This window comes from Macrobrachium nipponense, chromosome 19 (genome assembly GCF_015104395.2).
Source record: "Macrobrachium nipponense isolate FS-2020 chromosome 19, ASM1510439v2, whole genome shotgun sequence".
Lineage (NCBI taxonomy): Eukaryota > Metazoa > Arthropoda > Malacostraca > Decapoda > Palaemonidae > Macrobrachium > Macrobrachium nipponense.
In genome coordinates, this window is record NC_061088.1 from 53176067 (window position 1) to 53201553 (window position 25487).

A 25487-nucleotide genomic window follows, 5' to 3' on the forward strand; every position below is an offset into this window, starting at 1 on the left:
AGATCGACTGTCAGCATAAAGTCTCCGATTCTGACTGCTTGTAGAACCGTTTTTCGGAGTTTCCATCTTGAAACTGGTTTTCCTTATAAACAGATTCAGCGTTGACAGGTCTATTACTGTCCTCCACTCCCCGTTGGATTTGGGTACAGGAAAATCCTGCTGTAGAAGCCTTTTGTCGGACTGCATACTTGTTGCACAGCTCCTTTTTCCATCATCTTCTTCACTTCGTCCTGCAGAAGTGGCCTTCTGAGATCTGTGGGCATAAGTGACGTGGGGTAATGGTTGATCTGTCAGGGGCGGGGTTACCTCGAACGGAATCAAATACCCGATCCTGAGAACATCCACCACCCACTGCTCTGCCCCTAGTTCCTGCCACTTCAGTGATTTGCCAGGCAACCCCCCACTGGTGTGGCCGAGTGATGGGAGGCGCCCATCCTATCTTCTTGAGCCTCTCCCCCTTCCCCTATTGCCCCTTCCTCTGTTGTTTCTATTGTGAAAGGGCCGATGAGTTTATCCTCTTTGGGGAAGAGGGTCTTGTGACTCTATTAGGGATGCTATGTCTCACTGGTTCTTTCGAGACATGTGTGTCTTCCCTCCAAAGGAATAGTTTGACTGTTAGAGGTTTTTCCTAACTGCCTGTTGCACCAACCTATCGTTAGTGTCCATCCTTCTTCTATCTATCGCTTCTTCCAGTATGACCTCTGGCAACAGTAGTTGCGATTCCAAGATATCCCCATTCCTCATTGCTAACAGGGAATCCAAATCCACATTGCGGCTTAGTCTAGCCAATGCTGCATCTCTCCTCATTAGCAGGATATTTGCCCAAACATTGGCACTTACGTTTGTCAGGTACGCAATCGCCTTGGACCCTGACTGTAGTAATCTAATGAACAATGGTTCATCTACTACTTTCCTTGTTGCTTCCGAGGATGCAATTTGTTTTCGCCACTGCTGTTGACCAAAGGTCTAACCAGGACGCAGCCTGAAAGACAGAAGAAGCTGTTGCTTCTAACGTGGCAGCCTCTTGGTACGTCATCGAAGGGCACTCCATTTTAACCTGATCCAAGGTTAATCCAGGCCTTAACCTTACAACATTAGGGTTCATTTGTCTAGACAGCAAAGGGCCCACCTTCGGTGTCGTATAATATTTCCTTTGCTTTATCATTGGAGGGGGAATAAATTTAAATGATCTATTAGATCTTAAGGAATTATCCCTCCCTGCAATCTTTGCGTTTACGTGTTGCAAGACCGATTCCGCATGACTCGAGCAAGGCAATTCATACGACACCTTGGTATCCCTCTTTAGTCCAAACGCCATGTCAATTCCAGGAGGAAGCATACTGGCCGGTGTTTCTGTCTTCGCCAAAGGCTATTGAATTGACGAATCAAATCAATAACCTCTGCATACGAGGCCAGAAACTCTTGGTTTTCTCCTTCCTCCGGCTCTAGTGTACCACTCTCCGTCACGAGAGATGTTGTCTCGCCTCTATCTTCTGACAGACGGCCCGGAATTCCACGGCCGCCTGCCCCTACGGCCGCGGCCTCTTTGATCTTTGCTGGCCGCTGTTGGCTCGATCCCAGATAGTCAGCAGGGAACGAGAACGTCTCACTCTTTCTCTGCTCACGGATCTAGAGCGAGAATCTCGTCTAGATCTCCAAGATGAAGGCTCCCTTAAGACAGAGGTAAGTTCGTCTTATTAGCATTGGCATCGTTTTCGAGCGTCGGCGAGCCAGGCCTCGGCCTTCTATCCAGACGGACACTGCCTTCCACGAACGTATCCGCCGAGGTTGCCAACTCTCTATTTTTTTGTAATTTTAATAGGAGCCTTATCGTCCTACGTACGTATTTTGACGGCTTACGGGCGAAACTGGGATCTGCATTCCATCCTCGCTGCACCTTTCGCCGCCAACGTCGATTTTACCAGAGGTATCGCAGTTTTTGCGATCCGAACTGGCAACTCCGCCTCGGGTCCGCTAGCTCGCCGGCCGTCACCTCTCTCGCTTGTTCGGACTCTTGCGAACGGCTTCGTCTGGCAACCTTGTGCTTAATAGCCACTGATTTTCCGACCTTCTTGCTGACTTGGAAATGACAGTCTTCGTCCGAAGGAGAGGAAGAATGATTCTTCTCCTCTTGGCCCGAGGATCCGCTAGGAACTCCCTGAATCCTCCTCCAACGCTTGACTGGCGCTCGCCGTGACGTTTATCGGACTTAGCGATGACGCCGAACTAGAGGAAGAAGACGAAGAAGGCGAATCACACTTTTCTTTTTGTCTCTCTTATTCATTCTCTCCTCTATATCCTGTAACTTCTGCATTACAGTTTGCATTGACGGATCAGAAGGCGTATTAGCGTCTGGGTGCAGCGAAAAAGGCCGAGAATCGGTCTGTGACAGCGAAAAAAGGCCGAGAATCGGTCTGGACGTCATCACGCCTGCCATCTCAGGTGTGACGTATGTTGTGACGTCATCGCTCTCGTAGGGAGAGACTGAGAGGTTTCTGCTGGTAACCGCACGTTTGCTGCCAAATTACCTCCCACGTTCTGCATCGCTGTAAATACTGAGTGGGATGGAGAAGCAGCGGCATTAATTCCCATAAATTGCAAGCCCGGGGGGGGATGAGGAACATTCAGCGCTGCCGGCCCCTGCTGGAACCGTGGACGTCATATAATGCGCAAGCAGACCATCCAAGGTTGGTACGCCTGGTAGGCCTAGCGCTGACCACGTACCATCTAACCTATGCGCTTGCGTAGCAGGAGCCTGGAACAAAGATGGCGGATCTCCCCCTCTACTTGCTGGGAACAAAGGAGAGTGCAAATTATTCATAAAATTACCCAAGGCCCCTCCTGACGTTTCCGATACAGAACCGCTAGGAGAAACCGAAGGGGTATGAGACAATTCAAAAGCAGGTGGAGAAACATATGGAGCAGCCTGGTTTATTACCGATACAAAAGAAGCCGGTAGGTTTGGTCATCCAAAGATGGCGTCACCCCCTTTCTTTTGTATTGGCTTTTCCCATAGAACTTCTTCCACTGTTCCACCGACCAACCGCGACAAACAGAACACGGATTAGTAACCGTACATACGTTTTCCCTGCACCTACTACACGTTGGATGAGGATCCGTCGACACCGAGGTTAGGAACCTAGAACAAGGGAAGCCACTGACTCCTGGGCATTTCCTTTGTCTCCTCTTCGAAGCGGTAGACGATCCCGATGTTGAGGCAAAATTCTCCATCATACCACGTATACACTCTTACCACACACTGATCACACTTGGAGAAAGAAAAGGAATGAAAAATAAAAAAAAAAAAAAAAAATGAAATGGAATATAAAGAACGGGCAAACTGAAAACCGGCTTTAAATGAGATAGACAGTAACACGTCTTATCTTAAAGGCGGTAGGAAAATAACTGATGGGTCACAGGTAGCCGTGGGCATTCTGGGTATACATGCCCCGTGACCTGTATAGATGCCATTAGTCCCTGGATCTCACAAGTGTAATTTTAATTCTACCGGTTTCCAGCTTGGCGCTAGTAAATCCTAATGTTAAGACCGAAGGTTTGTTTTCGTGTATGAACAAATACAATTTTGTACAAAAATCAAGTATCTAGGAGTAATATTTGATCAACATTTAAATTGGAAAGAGCACATCAAATACATTAAAGCCAAGGGCATCAAAGCCCTTGCCATATTAAAAAGTGTTATCACACACTAATTGGGGAGCAAAGCGAGACATTTTATTAATGATATATAAGGCAACAGTCTTATCCATAATAGATTACTGCTGTCCAATATATTCATCCGCCTAGAATCTGCATTAAAATCTCTCGATGCAGTGCACCATGAAGGCGTGCGATTGTGCACAGGAGCTTTCCGATCGTCCCCAACAAACTCACTTATGGTGGAGGCAGGTATTTTGCCCTTAAAACATCACCGTAATTTAATAACAATACAAAGAGGTCTTTCAATGCAAGCGGGATCGTCTCCTGCAACTTACTGCTTCCAAAACTGTAATCAAGTAACAGCAGTTAATAGTACTAGCTCTTTCCCAAAAAGAGCTAGATACATAATGAACATACATAATATGAATCCAATTTTTCACCCACCAATGGAATTGCCACCACCATGGATTTTAAATAGAGTAAAGATATGTACCTCCCTGTCTTACCTACTCAAAAAACAAATGACAAGTACGGAAATGTACCGCCAACATGCTTTGGAGCACATTAGAAGAAAAGGCGACAAATTTATGATATATACAGACGGCTCCAAAAATAATGTTGGAGTAGGAGCATCTGCATATTCGAAAAATATGTTAAGTAAAAAAAGCCTACCTTCAATATCATCAATATTTACTGCTGAAGTCACAGCCATACAGATGGCTCTAGATATGATATCTGAGGCAAAAGCAAGTGTCTCTGTAATTTTCAGTGACTCACGTAGCGCTATAGATGCAATAGGACAGTATAAATCAGGAAACCAAATAGTACAGGAAATTCAAATAAAAATTCATCAACTCCTCCAATCAGGAATATCAATGGAAATATGTTGGATCCCAGCACACGTGGAATAAAAGGAAATGAATATGCAGACTCTGCTGCCAAATTAGCCTGCACTATCCCTCCAACAATTTCATATGCCCCAGTGTCAGACTGGGTAAAATCAGTTAAAACATTAATTTAACCAGGATTGGAAAGAAGAATGGGCCTCGGTGCCAACAACAAACAAACTTAAAAATATAAAAACTGAAGTCTATGCATGGAGGACATCCTCACAGGAGGAAAGAGCAAAAGAGGTGATCCTAGCAAGGCTACGTATAGGACACACAAGATTCTCACATGGTCACTTGATGTCAACACCACATGCTGACCCAGTGAAATGTAACAGATGTCAAACACCCATGACAGTACAGCATTTGCTTGTTGAGTGCCCAAATTGGACCCAGCAAAGATCTATTTATCTGCGGAGTTCAGAAATGAAAAATATTCTTGCGGAAAGCAGGGATTTTTCAATTAATAAAATCATAAATTTTTTAAATAAGACGGGTTTCTCAAATAAAGTCTAATTTTTTTTTTTTTCCCTCAGGATTGATCCCTGAGAACCAGCCCGAGAAGAGTCTACTTGAGACTCAGAGGTCTGGAAAAACTAACACCAATTAATAATAATAATGTATGAGTATGAACTAATGAACACTGAGCAGGGATGATATTCTCATATCTGCATTCTCAAACTGCGGATGCGGAAGTTGCTCGCCATGCTAATGCAGAAGCAGATTTATAAAAAATGCCAGACCCGGTAGGCGACTTCCAACATCCAGTATCAGTGCCTTAGGAGTCAGAGACCACAGGAGACTTACGTACACAGATTCAGCTCATGGAGGCCACTTTATGGCTTACCCGAGCACCTGGTTCTCCTCTACTGTGGGGATCCAATGGGACCCACAAAGAGGGTTCCCTGTCCAGAGACATGGGAGAACCAGTGAGAGATCCAATTACTTCTTCCGTGAAAGAAGACAAACTGTGAGAGAACCAACAAGCCTTCTTAAGGTCGAGAGAAGCAAGGTTCTCCTTCCAGTCTATCCGCTGAATGGGAACTTTACAAGAATGGGAGGATGTGAAAACAGGAGGAATGGGAGGATGTGAAAACAGGAGACGAAGAGGACAATGAAGATGAATGATGTCTTCTATTTCTTGTGATCACACTTATATTTCTTCATCAATACTTCCAGGAAAAAGATCCCTTAGGTCTTCAAACGTCTTCAAGATCTATCCCAGACCTGAAAAAGACGGGTTAGAATGGACTGCCTCCCTTTGCTCTGAGAGGGAATATTCCCCTCATAGCAAAAAGAGGAAGCCCTCGAGATTATGCCCTCACCCTTCCATGTGAACTTCCTGTTGAAGAAACAACAGGAGGATGGTGGGGGGAGTGACCTCTCCCCTAGAAGAGGTGGTCACATCAAAAGAGAGAACTAGCCAGAGTCTTTGGGGGAGAATACCCCTCCAAAGACCAACGCGAATTCGTCTTCTTGTATCTCCTTTCCATAACAAAAAGCAACTACTACTGCGGGGACCTATTAGGACACTTGTCACGTGGATCATTAACAGTCATGTTTGAGACATTTACCATAAACTGAGTGCTGGTCGACATCACAGGAGGAAAGGAAGCAATTGCATTGCTTCACTATACCAGGGCAAAACCATCTGGGTTGCCTATCTTAAGCTTACATGATTAAAGGAAGCAATTGCATTGAGTCCCTATATCAGGGCAAAACCATCTGGGTTGCCTATCTAAAGCTTACATGATTCTTGGGTTTAGCTACCCATAACCAAAAAACCCAGAAAAAGAAAAAGAAAAATATTCACAAAACAGTATAATATTACAACAGAAAACTGGAGGAAAAAACCAGTGCTAAAGTGAAACACTGACTACTAACCAACTAACATTAGGCAGAAGAGGCGAAGTATGTCAGTCTCTGAACGAGGCTATTCAGCAAGTGGTTGCATCGCTCAGCAGTGGGAGGTGGCGAGGGTATTCCTAACCCCTCCCACGGGTAGTTAACTACCAAAAAACTTTGTTGTATCAGAATAGCCTGCTCCAGCTTGCACTGAAGGTAATTCCTCTTTTAAAGACCGAGGGTTTGTATTCGTGTAAGAATAAAGTGATTTTATATTTCCATATGAACAAATATAAATATCTACATAAGGTCATGGGGAGGGGGGATGCAGTAACTTGGTATGCATTTCTATTTTTTTCAAATAGTAAGATTAAGCTTATTAGATTTTCCCCTTTCAAACAAATCACGATAAAACACATCAAACCTGCAGAGCCAGAGCAAACTGTATTAAGGTAGAGGGAGTATAACAACTCACCAGATACAGTTTCTTATGATTGCTTACAGTCTGCTCTCTCTTCCTATACCGAGGATCTTTCTTGGTTTCTCCTGGTAGTAATTTTTTCATGACCTTGTATATTAGATTATTAAAATATTGGTTAAACAGCAAATATTTTTGTAATCTAATATGCATGACATTGCATATTAGATTATCAAAATAGTTGCTGCTTAAGCAATATCAAAATAGAAGTAGCAAATGCAAAATGCTATACTCTGCCCACTTCAAAGCATTAATATTGCTATTGGTATACCCGACCATTTCAAAGCATTAATATTTCTCTCTTCCTGGCTAGCATAATATAAGGTAGACAGTATGTACTACGCCAACTTTTAAAGCAAGATACAGGCAGTCCCCAGTTGACAGAAGGGGTTCTGTCACTGGCCAAGCACCAATGAACCAGTTATCTGTACCATTAACTGCTTATCGGTGCCGATAAACCACTTACTGAAGTTGAAAATTGTTTACAGTCACCAAATATCAGGTTAACAACATCGTTAGCCAAGTGCCATAAAACCAAAACACCGTTAACCGACGCTGCCGATAAGCGAGGACTTCCTATATATAGAAAATTTTTTTGCCCCATCATGATTAGCCACACATAACAGACTTCCTATAATTAGGAATCATAAATGCAAAATTCAGGTGAGGATAACTTGTGTATCATATATACTCGCGTATCGTGCAACTTTTGAAAACCTAAATTTGGAGCTAATTTTCAGGGGGTTGCATCATACATGAGATATAAAATTAGAATATGTAATAATCACACATTAGTATTGTATGACAAAAATACAAACAATGAATATGCATCATTTTCATAGATTTAAAAAAAAAGCTATGCTTTACTTCACTGCATCTGACAATATATGTATTTTCATATTACTATTTGTTTGTATTATGTATTATAAAATAGAAACATAGCAATGATTTTCCTTGGAAATCAGCTGAGGGTGATTGCAAGGTAAGTTTGTTTTGCTGTATTGAACTCAAATCAGAGCAACTTTCTTGCTTCTAGTTAGCACAAATGGATCTCAAGATACTCTATTTATATGGGACAAGGTTATTCTCTGTCATATGAAGTGATTTGAAGTCGAAATATCACTTAAATATGTATCATTTGTGAATGAAACTTAGTTATTTTTTTCGTTAGTAGATGGCGGTGAGGGCTCGTTTATTGCGCAAGCAAAAATCAACAATTTCCGTTTGATATCTTCACTTGATCTCATCAGAATACTAAGAGTTTCACATATTAATCTTTCATTGGAGTGAAAACAGTAAAATGTGTGCTTTCATGCCCAAGTTTTGAATAAAACGTTTCTCTCAGATTTTGTTTATGGTCGAGTTTGATAGTATTATGCCGAAGTTTGCTAGTTTCATCCACGTTGCTGATGCACAATAATAGTTGCTAGCAGATCAACATTCTTTCCTCAATTTCAGCTAAAACTTACAGCTTAAATTTAGCAGTATATGCCCTTGCCGATCTTTCATCCATAGCAAGTAAGGTTATAGTAATGTAAAAATATATCAGTCCTATTCTCTTTAATGTCATTTGTAACATAACTGGCAATTTCTTAATACTGTATGATGGTTGAAATGCAAGCAAAAACGGTGTTGTTATCGGATTTGGTTGTTCATAGCAAATCCGCCGTTTCTAGCTCTATGCATTTACACAACAATTGTAACATTATTAGCAATACTTTTGGCATTCTCGGTTACTTTTTAAAACTTAACTAAAAGATGGGATAGATAAAGAGATGGAGGAAAAGGGGTTAGCCTAGCTAAAAAATGGAATAGATAAAGAGGAAGAGAAGAGGTTAGCCTATTGTTATTTGGTCATGTAAATTTAACCCACGATACCCGAGATACATGATAAAATAATTTTTTAAGGGTGAAAATTTGGGGGTCGCATGATATGCAAGATCGCGTGTTACACGAGTATACATATGTGGTAAATAAATAAAAGCCAACCAACAATTGAGTTAGTAAACTAATTGTGTAAATAAATAAAAGCCAACCAACAAAGTAAGTTAGTAAACTAATGCCTATTTAACTGTACAAATTGTAAAAGTAACTTACAGCACATGCCCACAATTTCTAAAATATTTCCATCATTGTGAACATTTATTGATATGTTGTACTGATCTGCCTCAGTTAGTGAAGCCCACTGGTAACAGAGCCTATATTCACCCAGATGAATTCCAGATTCCAGTTCTCCTCGTTCTGATGTGTCTATACAAGCTCTGAAATAGCAACAACAATCAAAAAATGAAATACAATGCAAGCCGAGCACCAATAACAATAAAAAAAATACAGTGCAAGCCATTCTAATTTATTTTTAACATACAAAATACTTTCTTGGTTAGGACAATGGGACGTACAAGACATCACTCTGCAAAGGATTTCCTTTCAGTTCAGCTGACACAAAAGTACACTTTTACATCCGACACAAAATTACACTTTTATTCATTACACAAAAGAAAATCTTCACACTTGAACATCACAGTATATACTGTATAGTAAGCATTTTTTATGCAGTAGAGAGAACATAACTAACATCTGGTGGAGTAAAACTATATCATCCTGATTCTATTATTCTTAATGCATTTTACTATTGTGAGACTGGGGGTGACAAAATGAAGAGAACAGACCAATAATTTCAAGTGAAAACTGCTTTCCAAAAAAATACACACACAAAAACCTGGATGGACAGGAAGACTAACCCATACAGGGAAAACACTAAAGCAAACATGCTAATGATGACAAAACAGTTTTTCAAGGTCATACTAACTGGTACTTCAAAAATTTGGGTAGCTTACTAGTGCTACCACAACCACCCCTCTCAATCCAAGTAAAAACATGCTATATATATTTATTCATAACTGCCCCCATCCCCTAAAATTAGTTTCATGTGCAGGATTAACCATCACTCATAAAATGGCCACCTCCTTGCAAACAAAGTGCAAGTGGCTGCCCACAAGGCATAATTCTCTCATTTTTTGTCCTGCATCATTTCTCCTCAACCACCAAATGTCTTGTGCTGTTCTAGGTTGCTGCAAGAGAGCTGCTGCAAGGACTGGAGGAACCACCACCCAGGCCAGCAGCCATATTAGGCTCTAAGGCAATCCAGCTTCTCAAGCTCAGCAGCGAGCACCTGGACTCATTCTCAGATGTATTTTGGGCATAAATTAGCGAGGAGATGTCTGTATACTTCTTCTTAACCCAATTTTCAGGTCCGCCATCTCGTTCAACAAACCATGTTCTTCAGTTCAGAATATCCCTACTACAGTACGACTTGGATGAACTCGAAATATTTTGGGGCCCTGTTTTTCCTCCTCATGAAAAATTTCTCCACTTTAAACAAACCTCTCCAAGTATATCCCATGCTTCACCATGTGTTTTCCTCTCTCTCTTTCTCCAGTCATCTCAGTAAACCCTCCTTTTGTTCTCTAGTCCATCCTTTTCTCAGCCATCACCACCTATTGTTTGCATGCTAATTAATTCAGATTTGCAAACAGTACAATATCAGTGAATTTTGATTGGCTGTGCCATTTGTAGGGATGTTGATAGTTATAGTGCATTTACTTTTCTAAGATCGCTGTGGTGTGGCTTGTACAGATATCATACGTTGCCAATTTTCATGTTATGGTAATCATTAGCTTCATGGAGTCTATTGAAATAGTTTTCTTTTCTTGAAATGTGGTTCTTTGTTTGCATCAGATATTTTTAATATATCTTATTTCGTATATTCTTTGTTAAAACCTCAGTTTCATTACTGAAAATGAAGATATGGCATATTTTTTCCCCGGCGATGCCAAATCTGAGTTTAGGGGACCTATGATTTTTAAGAGGATTTAAAGGGTCATGGCCAATACAGTGGGCCCCCCATATTCGCGTTCTCCAGATTCGCGGACTCACACATTCGCGGATTTCTCTCGGGAACGTTTCCCTGCATTATTCGCGGAAAACTCACGCATTCGCGGTATTTTTCCATGATAAATATCCACAAATTCCTGGTTTCTTTGATGAATTTCATCATAAAATGCACTTTTTGTGATAAAACTATTAAAAAAACCATGTAGGAAAATTTTTAGTGGGTTTTTCTTGAGTTTTAACTAACAAAATAGGCTGTTTTTAGCATTTTTATAGGGGTTCCAAACATTCGCGGGTTCTAACTATTCACGGGGGGGGGGGGGTGGGGGGGGGGGTCTGGTACGCATCCCCCGCGAATACGGGGGGACCACTGTATCATTTAAGGATACTTGCTCTTGATCACCCACTGTGATAAGTATGGACAGTCCAGCCCAAGTGACTCCCGCAAACATCTTCACCCACCACCTGAGGCCAAGGAAATACGTAGTCTATAATTTCCTGAAATACTTCATTTTATAAAAACATCATGAAGGTCCTGTAACTGATGTTTCGAAGGCTATCCAGAGAACTTCTGAAGCAACAAAAGTGTCAGAAATGACTATTCGTAGACTTAACAAGGAAGCAAGAGGCGGGAAATATAGTGGAACTCCAGTGTTTCAAAAAAGAAAAGGGAAAGTAAGTCCTGTGACTGACTTGGATGATTTTGATGAAAATGTTATGAAAAGAAGGAATGAGCAATTGTCTTTTCTAAGGGCATAATAGATTGATTGACCTATGAATATATGTCTCAAGTTCAAACACCGGAGCCAACAGGCCATCCAACATATCTATAATTATAGAAAGAGAAAGAAGGAATAGCTAAATAGAATCGGGAATGAAAATAAAATTTAAAAAAAAAATTTAACAGGGAAGAAGCAAACCCTTTTCCTTGACTTCCAAGGTCTAAAATGAATCCTCTTAAGAAGGTTTATATCTGCGGGAAGCATTTAATGGGACTCCCATACCCATAGATATGACAACTCTGCCTTTTCTACCTGGCCCCACCAGAGCAATATTAGAAAGGTAAACGCTCTATAGTTAAAGTCAACCCACGCTATTCACTGACTCGCCTCTTCGCGGATTTTTGTATGGAACATATATACACATTATTTGCAGGAAATTTGCCTATTCATGGAATTTTTCATTGAAAAAAAATCACAAATTACTGCACAGACAGTCCTCAGTTCTCAGCAGACTCTGCAATGGCAATCCAGTTTTATGGGGCCTGTTAGCGCCATAAAATCAGTGATTTATGGTGCCATATAGGCCAAGTTTTGGTTATAAGCCCCATAAGGTGCCAATAATAGTTATGGTGCCATAAGGTGCTGATAATAGTTTTGGCGCCGTAACATACGTAACAGAGGCGCCATTAACCAAAACGTGGTGATATAAATCTCCCGGTTTCGGTTAACAGCAGGTTTCGCTTATCAGCACCCTGCCAAGAATGGAACCCTTGCCAATAACTGGGGACTGCCTACAATTTCATATAATTTTCATGACTAAATGCACTTTCTGTGATAAAACTTAAAATATTCAGGTATAAGCATTTTTAGATGGGTTTCCTTTTTTTTTTGAACTATCAAAATACATAGGCAGTTATATGCATTTTAAGAGGGTTTTTTCTAAAATTGGCAGTTATAAGTATTTTAAGAGGGGTTCTAAGTATTCATGGACTTTAGCTATTTGTGGGGTGGTCTGGAATGCATCCCCCACAAATACGGTGCGTTTTCTGTAATCATTATTATTTCAATTAAAGGGTATTAGGGCTTCAATTCTCGCCAGTCTTACAGTTAATTCAATCCCTATCCCTTTCAGTGATGCCTTTATCATGCGTGACCAAGGAGTCTCAGCTTGCCCTTGCAGTCGTTCTGGACATATCCATGGGCAACGAGGAACTTCATCCTTTACGACACCACCAAACCTTTATAATATGATATTGTCATGATACAATAAAGTTTGTTCATACTTACCTGACAGATATATATAATCAAGTACCCACCCACCTCCCCTCAGGGGACAGTGGTAAAGAAAATCTGAATAGAAAATGGGAATGGTTCCCGGTATCCGCCTCCCAGCGGCGGGAATGGGTACTAACCACCTAGCCGACCACTGCGTTTGCCGGTAGTTTCGAAATTCTGTCGGTCGTCAGAGAATACAGCTATATATATATCTGTCAGGTAAGTATGAACAAACTTTATTGTATCATGACAATATCATTTTGTTCATGACACTTACCTGCCAGATATATATATAGCTGAATCCCACCATTGGAGGTGGGAAGGGACAGAATAGAAGGATTTTGGAAACATTTCACATGCAGATGATTGACATCTTGGTTCCCTACCTGTTAGCATAGCTGACTTCGTGATTACTGTCACCCAAGCCTGCTTCTGCTTAACTAGAATTTCCAGCAAGGAAATTCTAGTATAGCTGGATAGTTCTAGATGATCTGTCAACGGGAGCGTGACCACAATGTGACTAGACCATATTGACCATACTGAAGACAACGAAGCATAATAAATACCACCTAACCTAGCCTCACTAAAGTTAGTCCCATAACTTTCAGGCTAATTAAAGGGAAGACCGCCTCAAGCGGCCAACCCTACGACCGTAAAAAACAAACCCATAATTAAAATCACACACATCCATTTTCTAAAGGATGGGGTTCGTATTGCTTCTCGTCCCCAATACTGTATCCGCGGAAATGTATGGTCCAAGCGAGTAGCAATTCTCATATGTCCGCCTTCACATCTCTGAGGTAGTGTGAAGCAAACACAGAGTTGCTTCGCCAAAATGTGGCACCCAGGATATCACTGAGTGCCATATTTTTCTGAAAAGCCACCAAAGTAGCTACCGCTCTAACCTCGTGAGCATTAACTTTTAGCAGTTTAAGATCACCATCCGTGCAGGACGAATGAGCTTCCCTGATGGTGTTTCTCAAGAAGAACGCCAGTGCGTTCTTAGACATTGGTAATTCCGGCCTCTTGACCGAACACCACAGGTTGTCTGACGGGCCTCTACATTGTTTGGTCTTTTCCAGATAAAATTTGAGAGCTCTGACAGGGCACAAAAACTCTCTCCGGCTCTCGTCCGACGAACTCTGATAACCCCTTGATATCAAAGCTTTTAGGCCAGGGGTTGGATGGGTTTTCGTTCTTTGCTAAGAACGAGGGGCTCAGTGAACACACCGCATTGTGTTCTCTGAAACCCACATGTTTACTCATAGCTTGGATTTCGCTAACCCTCTTAGCTGTTGCCAAAGCGGTTAGGAAAATAGCTTTCCTAGTTACATCTTTCAAAGAGGCAGCCGTGCATAGGCTCAAATGGGGCTGACATTAAAAACTTTAAGACAACATCTAAATTCCATGAGGGAATCTTGTCTCGTGGAGCTTTTGATGTTTCAAAGGACCTCAATAGATCGTGAAGATCTTTATCATTTGATAAATCCAAGCCTCTGTGTCGAAAGACCGTTGACAGCATACTTTTGTAGCCTTTAATCGTTGACACTGAAAGTTTGTCTATATTTCTAAGATGTAAGAGGAAATCAGCAATCTGGCTCACAGAGGTCGTGGAGGAGGAAATATTTTGCCTTCTACACCAACTTCTGAAGACAGCCCACTTCGATTGGTAGACAGCTTGGGAAGATGTTCTTCTAGCGCTGGCAATAGCTCTTGCCACCGATCTTGAAAAACCTCTCGCTCTGGCCAACTTTTGGATAGTCTGAATGCAGTCAGACTCAGAGCGGAGAAGTTTCCGTGATACCTCTCGAAGTGGGGCTGTCTGAGTAGATCGATTTTTTCTGGAAGTGTCCTTGGGAAATCTATCAGAAATGACGTTGCCTCTGTGAACCAGTCGCTTGCAGGCCAAAAGGGGGCGATCAACGTCATTCTTGCTCCTTCCGACGCCGCAAACTTCCTTATTACCTCTCCCAGGAGTTTGAATGGAGGAAAAGCGTAGAGATCCATCCCCTTCCAATTCCAAAGCATGGCGTCTATTGCTATTGCTCCTGGGTCTAGAACCGGAGAGCAGTAAATAGGAAGCCTCTTCGTTTTTGCTGTCGCGAAGAGGTCTACCAGTGGGCGTCCCCAAAGTTTCCATAACTCCTTGCAAATCTCTGGATGGAGAGTCCATTCGTTTGGAAGCATTTGATGTTGACGGCTGAGGAGATCCGCACGAACGTTCTGCTGTCCTGAAACGAATCTCGTTAGAATCGTTACATTTCTCAGCTTCACCCAAAGTAAGATTTCCCTTGTTATCCTGAACAGGGAACGAGATAGAGTTCCTCCCTGTTTTTTGATATATGCGAGCGCCGTGGTGTTGTCCGAGTTGACTTGTACAATTCGTCCCACAATCCTTGACTCGAAGCATTGAAGTGCCAAACGAATCACCTCTAGCTCCTTGAGGTTTATGTGCCAGGACCTCTGTTCCCCTCTCCAGAGGCCTGACACTTCTTCCTCCCCCAGTGTTGCTCCCCAGCCCGTCATGGACGCGTCTGAGAACAACACTAGGTCTGGGCTCAGAACTTTGAGGGACATCCCTTCCGATAGCTTGACGGGATCGGACCACCACTTCAAATGCTCTTTGATCGATTGAGGGATTCTCAAAATCTCGTCTAGGTCTTTCTTGTTCTTCCAGTTGTCCGCTAGGAAAAACTGAAGCTGTCTGAGGTGCAGCCTTCCCAGAGAAACAAATTTCTCCAGCGAGGAAATGGTCCCCAGCAGACTCATCCATTCCCTCGCCGAGCATATTTCCTTCTCTAAGAAGACCGATACTTTCTCTAAGCATTTTAGCTGACGTTCTATGGATGGAAATGCTTGAAAAGCCACTAAATCCATCTGAATCCCCAGATACACGATGGACTGTGTGGGAATCAGATGGGACTTCTCGAAGTTGACCAGAAGGCCCAGGTCCTTCGTCAGCTGTAATGTCGTATGTAGGTCCTCCAGACACTGTTCCTTTGACGTGGACCGGATCAGCCAATCGTCTAAATAGAGTGAAACTCTTATCTTTGAGAGATGGAGCCATCTTGCTACATTTCGCATCAGAAGCGTGAATATCATAGGGGCTGTACTCAGCCCGAAACAGAGCTCTGAATTGGAAGACCTGTCCTTTCAGAACGAATCTGAGGAACTTCCTGGACCAAGGATGTATCGGAACATGAAAATAGGCATCTTGGAGATCCAAGGACACCATCCAATCTCCTGGTCTCAGGGCAGCTAAAACAGACTGCAGTTTCCATCTTGAATTTTATTTTCCTTACAAAAAGATTCAGCCTGCTTACGTCTAGGACAGGTCTCCATCCTCCCGAGTGCTTCGGAACAAGGAAAAGCCTGTTGTAGAAGCCTGGAGAGTTCCGTGATACAACTCTTTCTACTGCTCTCTTTTCCAACATCTGATCCAAAAGGTCTAATAAGATCTGTTGCTTTGAATCCTGATAAGAGGGCGAAAGGTCTTCGAGTGACCAAGAGTTCGCCCCTCTTATCCTCCATGCTTCGGCGAAGAGAGCGAGTCTCGCCCCGACTGGTGTCTGGAGGGCCGAAAAGTCATTTCTTTCCCCTGGTTTTTGAGGGGGCTCTGCCCCTAGGGAACTCCTCCCTCGAGCAGCAGCTCTTGAAGAGGCTCTTCCACGAAAGGGCTTATAATTCTTCCTAGAAGCTTGCGTGGTTCTTGAAGATGTCTGATCAGTAGGACGTTTTGAAGACCGAGACAACAAGTCCTGCGTCGCTCGTTCTTGGAGATTTACTGATAAATCCTTTACCATCGATTGTGGAAAAAGATGAGCAGAAAAGGGAGCGAACAACAATTCTGCTTTTTGCGCTGGCGACACTGACTTAGCTGTGAAGCTACAGAAGAGTGCGCGTTTCTTCAGGACTCCCGACGCAAAATGTGATGCCAGTTCGTCGGAGCCATCTCTTACTGCTCTGTCCATGCATGACAAAATACACGCTAAGTCCTCCAATGAGATGGAATCTGGGCTTCTAGACTGAACATCCAAGACGCCCAAACACCAATCTAAAAAGTTAAAAACTTCCAAAGTTTTGTAAAGGCCTTTGAGATGGTGATCTATCTCCGACATTGTCCACGAAACTTTTGCTGATGCCAGGTAAGATCTTCTAGGAGCTTCCACTAAGTTGGCGAAATCCCCTTGTGCGGAAGCGGGGATTCTTAAACCTGCTTCCTCTTCTGTCTCGTACCACTTCCCCGATCTTCCACTAAGCCTTGTGGGGGGAAGTGCAAAAGAAGTCTTGCCCTTTGTCTTTTTGGATTCCATCCAATCATGGATTCTTTTACAAAACAGCCCTTTTTAGTCGAGAGCGAGGTATGGCCATTTTGACAAAATTTGGAGTCTTCCTTGCCTTCGAAGAGGTTAGTTGCGAAGGTGGAGAGAGAGGAACTGGAGCTCGGAACTTCTCGGGAAACAAATCTTTTAAAAGACGAGTCAAAGTCTTATAATCCACAGAGGATGAGGTTGTAGGATCCTCCTCCTCTTCCGAAACAGCCTCGCTTGACGATTTATCTTCTAATGGAGACATAGTCTTATTCTGAATTGAACGAGAAGAAACCAAAGTTTCACCTCCCTTTCGAACCGTAGGTCTTGTGTTTGAAATGAATTTTGAAGAGGAGAGTCTGCTATGTTCTCCTAACCTTGACTTTCTCTCCGAATTTTCCAAACTAACGTCATACAATTTCTCTTGACGAGCACTCATATTGTAGTTTCTACTACCTTGAAGCATATGGCGCTTAACCTTCTGACTAGCGACCTGTTCTTTTCTTCCCAGGGTGACTTTATGCATCAGACGCCTAGCGCCCTCAAAAGCGTCCTCATTTGCGTCCTGGAACGCGTCCTGATATGAAGGACGACGAGCGTCCTTACTAGCACTACGCCTCGCGTCCTCAAAAGCGTCCTCATTTACGTCCTGACGTGATGGACGTCGTGTAAACACTCCTTTAAAACGGTCTTGAGTTGTAATACTCCTTGCGTCCTCAAAAGCGTCCTCATATTCATCTTCATATCCTTCTTGTTAAACGCAAAAATCTATCCAACTCAATGTTACTAACTCGCTGTTCCTAGAAGACTGCCGCAGGTCCAATCATTCACGGCCTACATTCCTTGTGATGACGTCATGGCATGTCACGTGACGTACCACGTGATACATGCGCACAGATTGTATAACGAATATACATATACAAAATTAAATCTTTTATTTAGCTGCATATCTTACGTTATATGCAGAAACACTAAAACTCTCCCCCTTCTTTCTTTGTCTTGGAAGGAGAGTTTTAACTGCTGTCGTCTCCATTCATTCTCTGCTGACCGCAGCACGTAGCTGCTCGGTCGACGCCCCTCTCTTTGTCAGACAATCAGCAAGTTGCTGTGATGTATCTACCCAAACCACTTCCGTAATTTCACCACGTTCTAGCATGTCTCGCAAAACAGCTATGTCAATTCTCAATCTCTTATCTTCCACATTCTTGTAGGAATGAAGAGCGTCAACAAGGCTTTTATTGTCAACGAAACATTTTATTTTCATGCTCCTACATCCAGAAATTTTCGCACAGAATTTCCTAGCCAGGTATAACTGCAGTCTCTGCACATTCCAAAGCGCCATTTTTGTTTTCAGCTGATAGGGTGGACTTGACCACTCTTCTAATTTTTCTTGTTTGCCAGAATACTGGACATCTCTCCATATCATTATCCCGTAAGAAAATCACGAATCCTCCTTGTGATCCATTTCCTTTTAAGTTGGCAAACGAGGCATCGGAAAAACACTCGAGGTGACACTCTTCAAGATTCCTCATCCTTGGCATATACAATTTAACATTATCAGTCTTTACTCTCTCTATGACTTTGTTGAGTCACATTAAATCTGACACTGTTTGCATTGCAACGTAACCCACTTAACTCACACAGTCAAATGAATGTCAGGTCTGGTGTGAGTAGCAATCCAGCTTAACTGTCCAATCATAGCTCTATACTCTGATTTCTCCGAGTCGGACAGCTCTGCAGACTTCACCGCAGCCCGTTGTCTACTCACAGGTATTGGTTTCAAGGTCATTGCATACTGAAAAACTGGTCAAGAGCTATGCTGCCATTCTTGTTTGATACAACATTATTCCCAACGTATTTGAAGGCCTTAGTCTCTGAGCTCCCTATGGTGAATGTCTCTCTCAACTGATCAATCACTTGTCGCTTAAACTCTGGTGTTCCTGCCCACAAAAAATCATCGACATGAATGCACACCACCCACTCCTTCAGCTTGCTGTCACGTACCAAACAGCGCCGGATCAAGTGTACACACTTTAGCTCCCAGATTTAGCAGCAGATTTTTAACACTCAAATACCACTGTCGAGTGGCATCACACAAGCCGTAAAACAGTCTTCTTTAACCTCCACAGCTTACCTTCATCAAACTCTGGTGGAGGACGCAGGTGTACAATTCTTTCAATCTTGTCCCCCTGCAAAGGATGCTTGCTTTTATATCATTGTGTGGCAGTCCCAGTGACGTGTAGCGGCCAGTGACAAAGCCAAACGCACCGCCTCCTTGGAGCACGTAGGAGAATCTTTTTTCAAATCTGTGCTGTCTTCTTCAAACCTCTCGCAACTAAACGAGCTTTCACCACTGGTTTTCCCCCTTTTAATTTTTCAGTAATAACCCATCGAACTGATAGTGCATCTTGTCCAACATCATTCACCTCTTCATAGACATCATTATCCTTCCAGTTCTGAATTTCTGTTTCCTTGGCACTTAAGACTTGATCCGAATTAAATAGAACCATCATCTCAGTGTTGTCATCAACAATCTCTAAATCACTAAAATCTTTACTCAAATCTGCCCAAGAGATACTTCCATCATAGTCCCACTTTAAATTATAACAGTTCTTGTATTTTCCAGTAGCTTTACCGGCTCGACTGACAATTTTACCCGACCTGAATTAACCACTTTCAATGTGTATACCTCTTACCCTTTCACCAACTGAAAGCCTTGATGTATCCTTTGATGCTGCTTCTGTCGCTATTTCTATATTTTCACTCTGCATATTCAGATGCATCCACCTCTTCGATCTCCACTTCTGCGGACTTATTCACAGACTCTTCATCCTCAGAGTCTTCCTCACACAACTCATGGTTGTAACAAAGCGACGTTTGTTTTCTTTCCTCTTGCACTGTCTCTGGAGCAACGCTACACATATCTTTCACTATTGGGCTGTTAGCGGGAGGATGCGCTAACCTACACTCGTGTACTCTTACGTAAACACCACCGTGTCGCACAAAAACTTGCTTCCCATCCTTGCCAATAACGATACCCGGGCCATGCCATTCAGGGCTGTCATTTCTTTTATAAAATACTTCATCCCACCATTTTCGAGTTATTGACATCACTTGCACGTATGTTGTGTCGCAAAGCTCTCCTCAAACGTTCACTTGATTCTGATTTGATGAACTCCTGTCTAGCACAGTGTAATGCATTTAAATTGTCTCTCACAATTTCTGATGTACTAAATTCTAAAGCTGGTGGGTTATTCGTGTACACACTGGGTAATCCAGGATTATGACCGAAAACAAGCTGGTTGGGTGCGAACCCTGAGTGATTGGATAACGCATTTCTTGCAGATATTGCCCATGCCAAAGCCACTTCCAAGCTACATTTACTGTCATCCATGATTTTCCTGACAGTGTCGCCAATCACAGCATTCTGTCGCTCGCACACTCCATTGCTCCATGGACTCTCTGCAGAGGTTGTCATCACCTTGATGTTAAATGTTTCTCCTAGCACCCTCATATCATCATTATTGAATTCACAGCCATTGTCTGTTAGAATTTTTTGCGGTGCACCAAAAATACTAATCCACTTTTTAAATAACTCACTCACAATGGTTGTTCCACGCTTGTCACTAATGACTGTGGCAGCACAGTACCTGGTTGCCATGTCTATGATCACCAACAAATATTTCTTTCCCCAAATCTTTAAATCCATTGCAATAGCTTCATTAAACTTACTCGCCATGGGGATGCACACAACAGGACGTGGTCTGGCCTTCTTTAGCTTGTGACACACTTCACACACTGTTTACTTTTTCAATGGCTTTTTTAATTTCCAAATTATTAATACCAGCATCTTTCACAAGTTTAATTAACCTTGAAGCTGTAGGATGGCCAAACTGTTTGTGTAGTTTCAAAGCAGTCTTTCTCACATCGCTTCCCCACAGTGTTGCCAGCGCTATGGTTTGGCAACACTCTCCTAGTCAAGCTGACACCGGCATTAAATAATGACCCGATGACGATGTCTTCAAATCAATCAATTTCCCACACACATTTACCTGATCTGTTCCAAAGTTTATGATCATTTTAGCCTTCTTCATTGAGCGTTTACTCAACAATAGTGGTATGTTACAACTTATCACGTCTGTAGTCACGGTAGCGCTGATTCCGCCAATAGAGCAAGGAAGACAAACACGTTTGATGGAACACTGTATTACCACTTGCAACGTGAATGTGGATGATGATTCATTTTCCACAATCTTTTTACGTTCATAATCGCTTAAACCACAAACAAAATTACTCAACCAGTCAACTCCACACACCGTAGTTGAGCAACCTGAGTCCAATAACGCACATCCCTTGGCCTCATCTACAAGCTTATTAAGTTTTCCTTCCTTATCGCCATTTCCTGTGTACCCAACAAACAGGGACAAGTGAACACTTTTCACTGTTTTGTTTTCGAAGATTATTCACCTTTTTCGTTGCCTTCCCGAAACCTCCGGAATTTTCGTACGCATCTGGACAGTAACGAGCCCAATGGAATCGGGAATCACATATACACACCTTGACACCTTGCCATCTGGACCAATTGGGTTTTGTTTCCTCGTGATTGTCCTCTTGCTGAAGTGGGACCATCCTCCACGGCCTCTCACTGCACCACCCTCACCACGTAGTCTGGCTCTTCCACGCTGGTACCCCCTAACATACAGAGCACTCTCTGGTGTTTCTGCAGTGCCACCCTCGTCCTTAGTCATGAAGACCGGCTCACTCTTTATCTCAGTGACTGGTTTTGTGTTTAATTCCTGCACACCCTTACTATCTTTTTCTCCGATGTTGCCAGAAAACACTCTGTTTAACGTAGATTTCATATTATCATACGATACCTCTGCGATTGCTGACATCACTAGTTGCTGCTCACTGTCACTTAAACCACATGATGCAAGAAGCATAAACGCCATTACGGGATCAGGTAGTTCCATTTCTTGTTTCTTGAACTTAAAGTATGTGTGCTCAAACTCAGAAACAAACTTCCTTATTTCCGTATTCTCTGATCTTCTGAGATTATACAACTCTTGAAAGGCCGTAAACTGCCGACGCCCTTTTTCAGCAAGAAACAAACTGTCAAGTTTTTCTATGATAGTTTTCACACCATTTTCTTTTTTTAGATCGCTTGTCTCCAGTTCGAGGTTGCCACTCTGGCGCGCCCTTCCAAGGACAGGTGTATAGCTAGTGCTTGTTTGCTCTTCGGCAGTTCGGTCAGTTCACACCATATGTCTATGTCCTTCTTCCAGCTTTCATATGCGCTTTCATCACTGAAACTTAGGTGGCCCACTTTGCTTGACGCCATTATGATCTCTCCAACCACGCTCTGCTACCAGTGTTAAACGCAAAAATCTATCCAACTCAATGTTTACTAACTCGCTGTTCCTAGAAGACTGCCGCAGGTCCAATCATTCACGGCCTACATTCCTTGTGATGACGTCATGGCATGTCACGTGACGTACCACGTGATACATGCGCACAGATTGTATAACGAATATACATATACAAAATTAAATCTTTTATTTAGCTGCATATCTTACGTTATATGCAGAAACACTAACACTTCTTCTGAACTAATATCGTGCGTCTGAAGTCTCTCCAGCCGACGTTTACGACACCGAACGTCCCGAGAAGCGTCCTGGTTAGCAAAGCGTTTCTTTTGTTGAATATTCTCTTCCTGTAAGCCAAGATCAATTCCTCCCAATTCTATTTCTGAGCGATCCTTCTGAACGTTCTTCGACTCTTGGAAAAGACGACGGCGGCCGCCTGTGCGGCGCCTATTGTCTTTTTCTTTACCGCCAATACTTCTAGAGACTCTCTCAGCAGGACTACTTGCGCGTTCCTGATTGAGTCGATGAGGTCTAGAAGGCGACGAAACAGAAGATGACGAAGAACGAAGAGAAGCCGCAGGAGAACGTCTAGATTTCTTGACGGGTAGCCATAGATCTTTTTTACGACTACGTGATCTTTCTTCTTTCTTGGCGAAAAACGCATCCAACTGTTGACGAATCGCTTCGAGGGTCTTTTTTGATGGTGAAGAACCATATGATGGAAAGAACCTTTAAGAAGAAGATGGGCGAGGGGACGCCTTCTTCCTTCTCTCCGGACTCGAATCAGGACGCTCAGAAAGCGTCTTAAATCTCTTGTGCAGGATACTGTCTTTGAAGTCTTCCGGAGAAGACCGAAGCGTAAATCGAGGCAGAGGACGCTCTCGATCTCTCGATGAAGCGTCCTCTTCCATCATACCTTTCCTAAGAGGGCGAGAAAGACGATGGCCGCCAGTGCGACGTCTTACGTCTTCCTTACCACTCTCACTTGGAGAGGCTGCGTACTCTTCCGTAAGACCTTTCCTAAGAGGGCGAGAAAGACGATGGCCGCCAGTGCGACACCTTACGTCTTCCTTACCACTCTCAGTCGGAGAGGTCTTCCGAGATTCCACCCACGGTGAGGTGAGGACGTCTCGGAGGAAGAGAAGCATTCCTTCAAGGGTTCGAGCTTGCGCGCGATCTTTGGCAGCCTGGGATGCGTCTTCAGGATCTGCCGAAGGGACGCCAGACCGGTGTTTAATTCCCGTAACCCTCCTTCGGCCTTCGACATGTCCATTCCCTGTGTTCTGGGAGTCCGACAGAGGTCTCAACCTGGAGGCATTATAGGACCGATCTGACGCCCCCTCCACTTCACTAGGGGCACTAACATTATCACTACACTTTTGCACATTAGATTGTAGCACTTTCATTTTCGATTCAAGGTTCCGAATCGATTCTAAAATGTAGAAAGGGCATTCCCTTCGGTAACAATCACTTCCTTATCTGAAGGAGAAATTATAGGGTTATGCGTAACATGTTCTACATTTATGTTAGATTGAGCAACTTTACTTTGACTTTTAACAGAAGCACTCCTGGAGGAAGACCTCCTAATTCTGTCACGCTCAAGTCTACGAATGTAAGATTCATACGCCTTCCATTCGACATCAGTTAATACTTCACATTCTTTGCACCTATCATCCAACAAGCAAACATGCCCTCTACAATTCACACACACTGTGTGAGGATCTACCGAGGCTTTTGTAGCCTCACCTTACATTCTTCTACACCACACACACTAGTGTAGAGAACTAGATCCAGACATCTCAATTCTAAGAAAAATCAAAGCCAAAATCAAAATCCAAACCACAATAGCGTATGCCAAATCACTAAGCCAAGTCCGAAACCAAAAGACAATCCAAATACTCAAGTGACAAATGAAGTTTTCGAAATCCTAAGCGGAGGTCGGTGTTAACCGAAAGAATGCTTTACCGGACCGGCGACAGAAGAAAATCTGAATAGAAAATGGGAATGGTTCCCGGTATCCGCCTCCCAGCGGCGGGAATGGGTACTAACCACCTAGCCGACCACTGCGTTTGCCGGGAGTTTCTAAATTCTGTCGGTCGTCAGAGAATACAGCTATATATATATCTGGCAGGTAAGTGTCATGAACAAACATAACTTTTTCATTATTATTCCTGTGTGCTCCTATGGCAAAGACCAGCTAGCTTTGCAGCTAAGCCTCGCCAATGTTACGTCATGACCATTCCTTGAAGCTGATTGGTTGGAAATAGTTTTAAAAAGTTGGTCAATTTGTGGTTCCTTTCATCTTCATTTATTTTACAATGGTTGTTTCATCAATAAATACACATTGTGTTGATTATCAAAAGGAAATGTTATATCCCCTGAAATAAAATCATAATACAAATCTCCCTAAAAATGGTAAAAATAACAGGAAAATATGAATGAAGTCAGGAGTGTTCAGTGTTGCTGCAATGTTGTGTTTCGTAAATGAGCACCTGAATATGGATGCGACACAGGGAATGTCTGCGTTCCAATCAGATCACTTGAATCACTGGACAATGGTAATTACTGTCTGATATACACAGACTTTCTCAGAGCTATGCTAACTGGTATTTCATATCAATTTAGGAAATTTTACTATATTTTAATAGTCTTCAAATTGATTTCACTATATTTTAATAGTCTTCAAATTGATTACACATTTGGAAGGATGACAAGCAGTGACTGCACTCTACAAACCAGAATATACCTTTAACAAAAAGTTACATTATGAAAGGCTATGCAAGTCATACTAGATATAAATTGCTGAGAATTTTCTTAAGAACATTATCACCTTTCGAAATAACAGGATCATAAAAAATTATGTAGACCTATAAGGTTCCATGTCTTTTTGTCCATTTACACAGCTTGTGATGTTTGGATTATAGGCTTATCTTATATTCAGCTGTTTTATTGCAGTTGTTGTTGTGTTTATTCTTGTTTTTCTTGCTGCTTTATTGTGTTTTATAGTGTCTTCAAAAATTTTTCATATGGTATCCTAACATTGAAGAATACACGTA

At 42.5% G+C, this 25487-nt stretch overlaps 1 protein-coding gene across 2 annotated transcripts in view; it reads right to left on the reverse strand.

Moving 5' to 3' along the window:
- LOC135216974 (tripeptidyl-peptidase 2-like) overlaps positions 1-25487 on the reverse strand; it is a 280577-nt gene that overhangs the window by 201311 nt on the left and 53779 nt on the right. For both annotated transcript variants that reach the window (XM_064252520.1, XM_064252513.1), the window contains exon 6: positions 8965-9128. In XM_064252520.1, coding sequence (XP_064108590.1) covers positions 8965-9128 — 164 coding nt within the window. The remainder of the gene's footprint in view (positions 1-8964; positions 9129-25487) is intronic.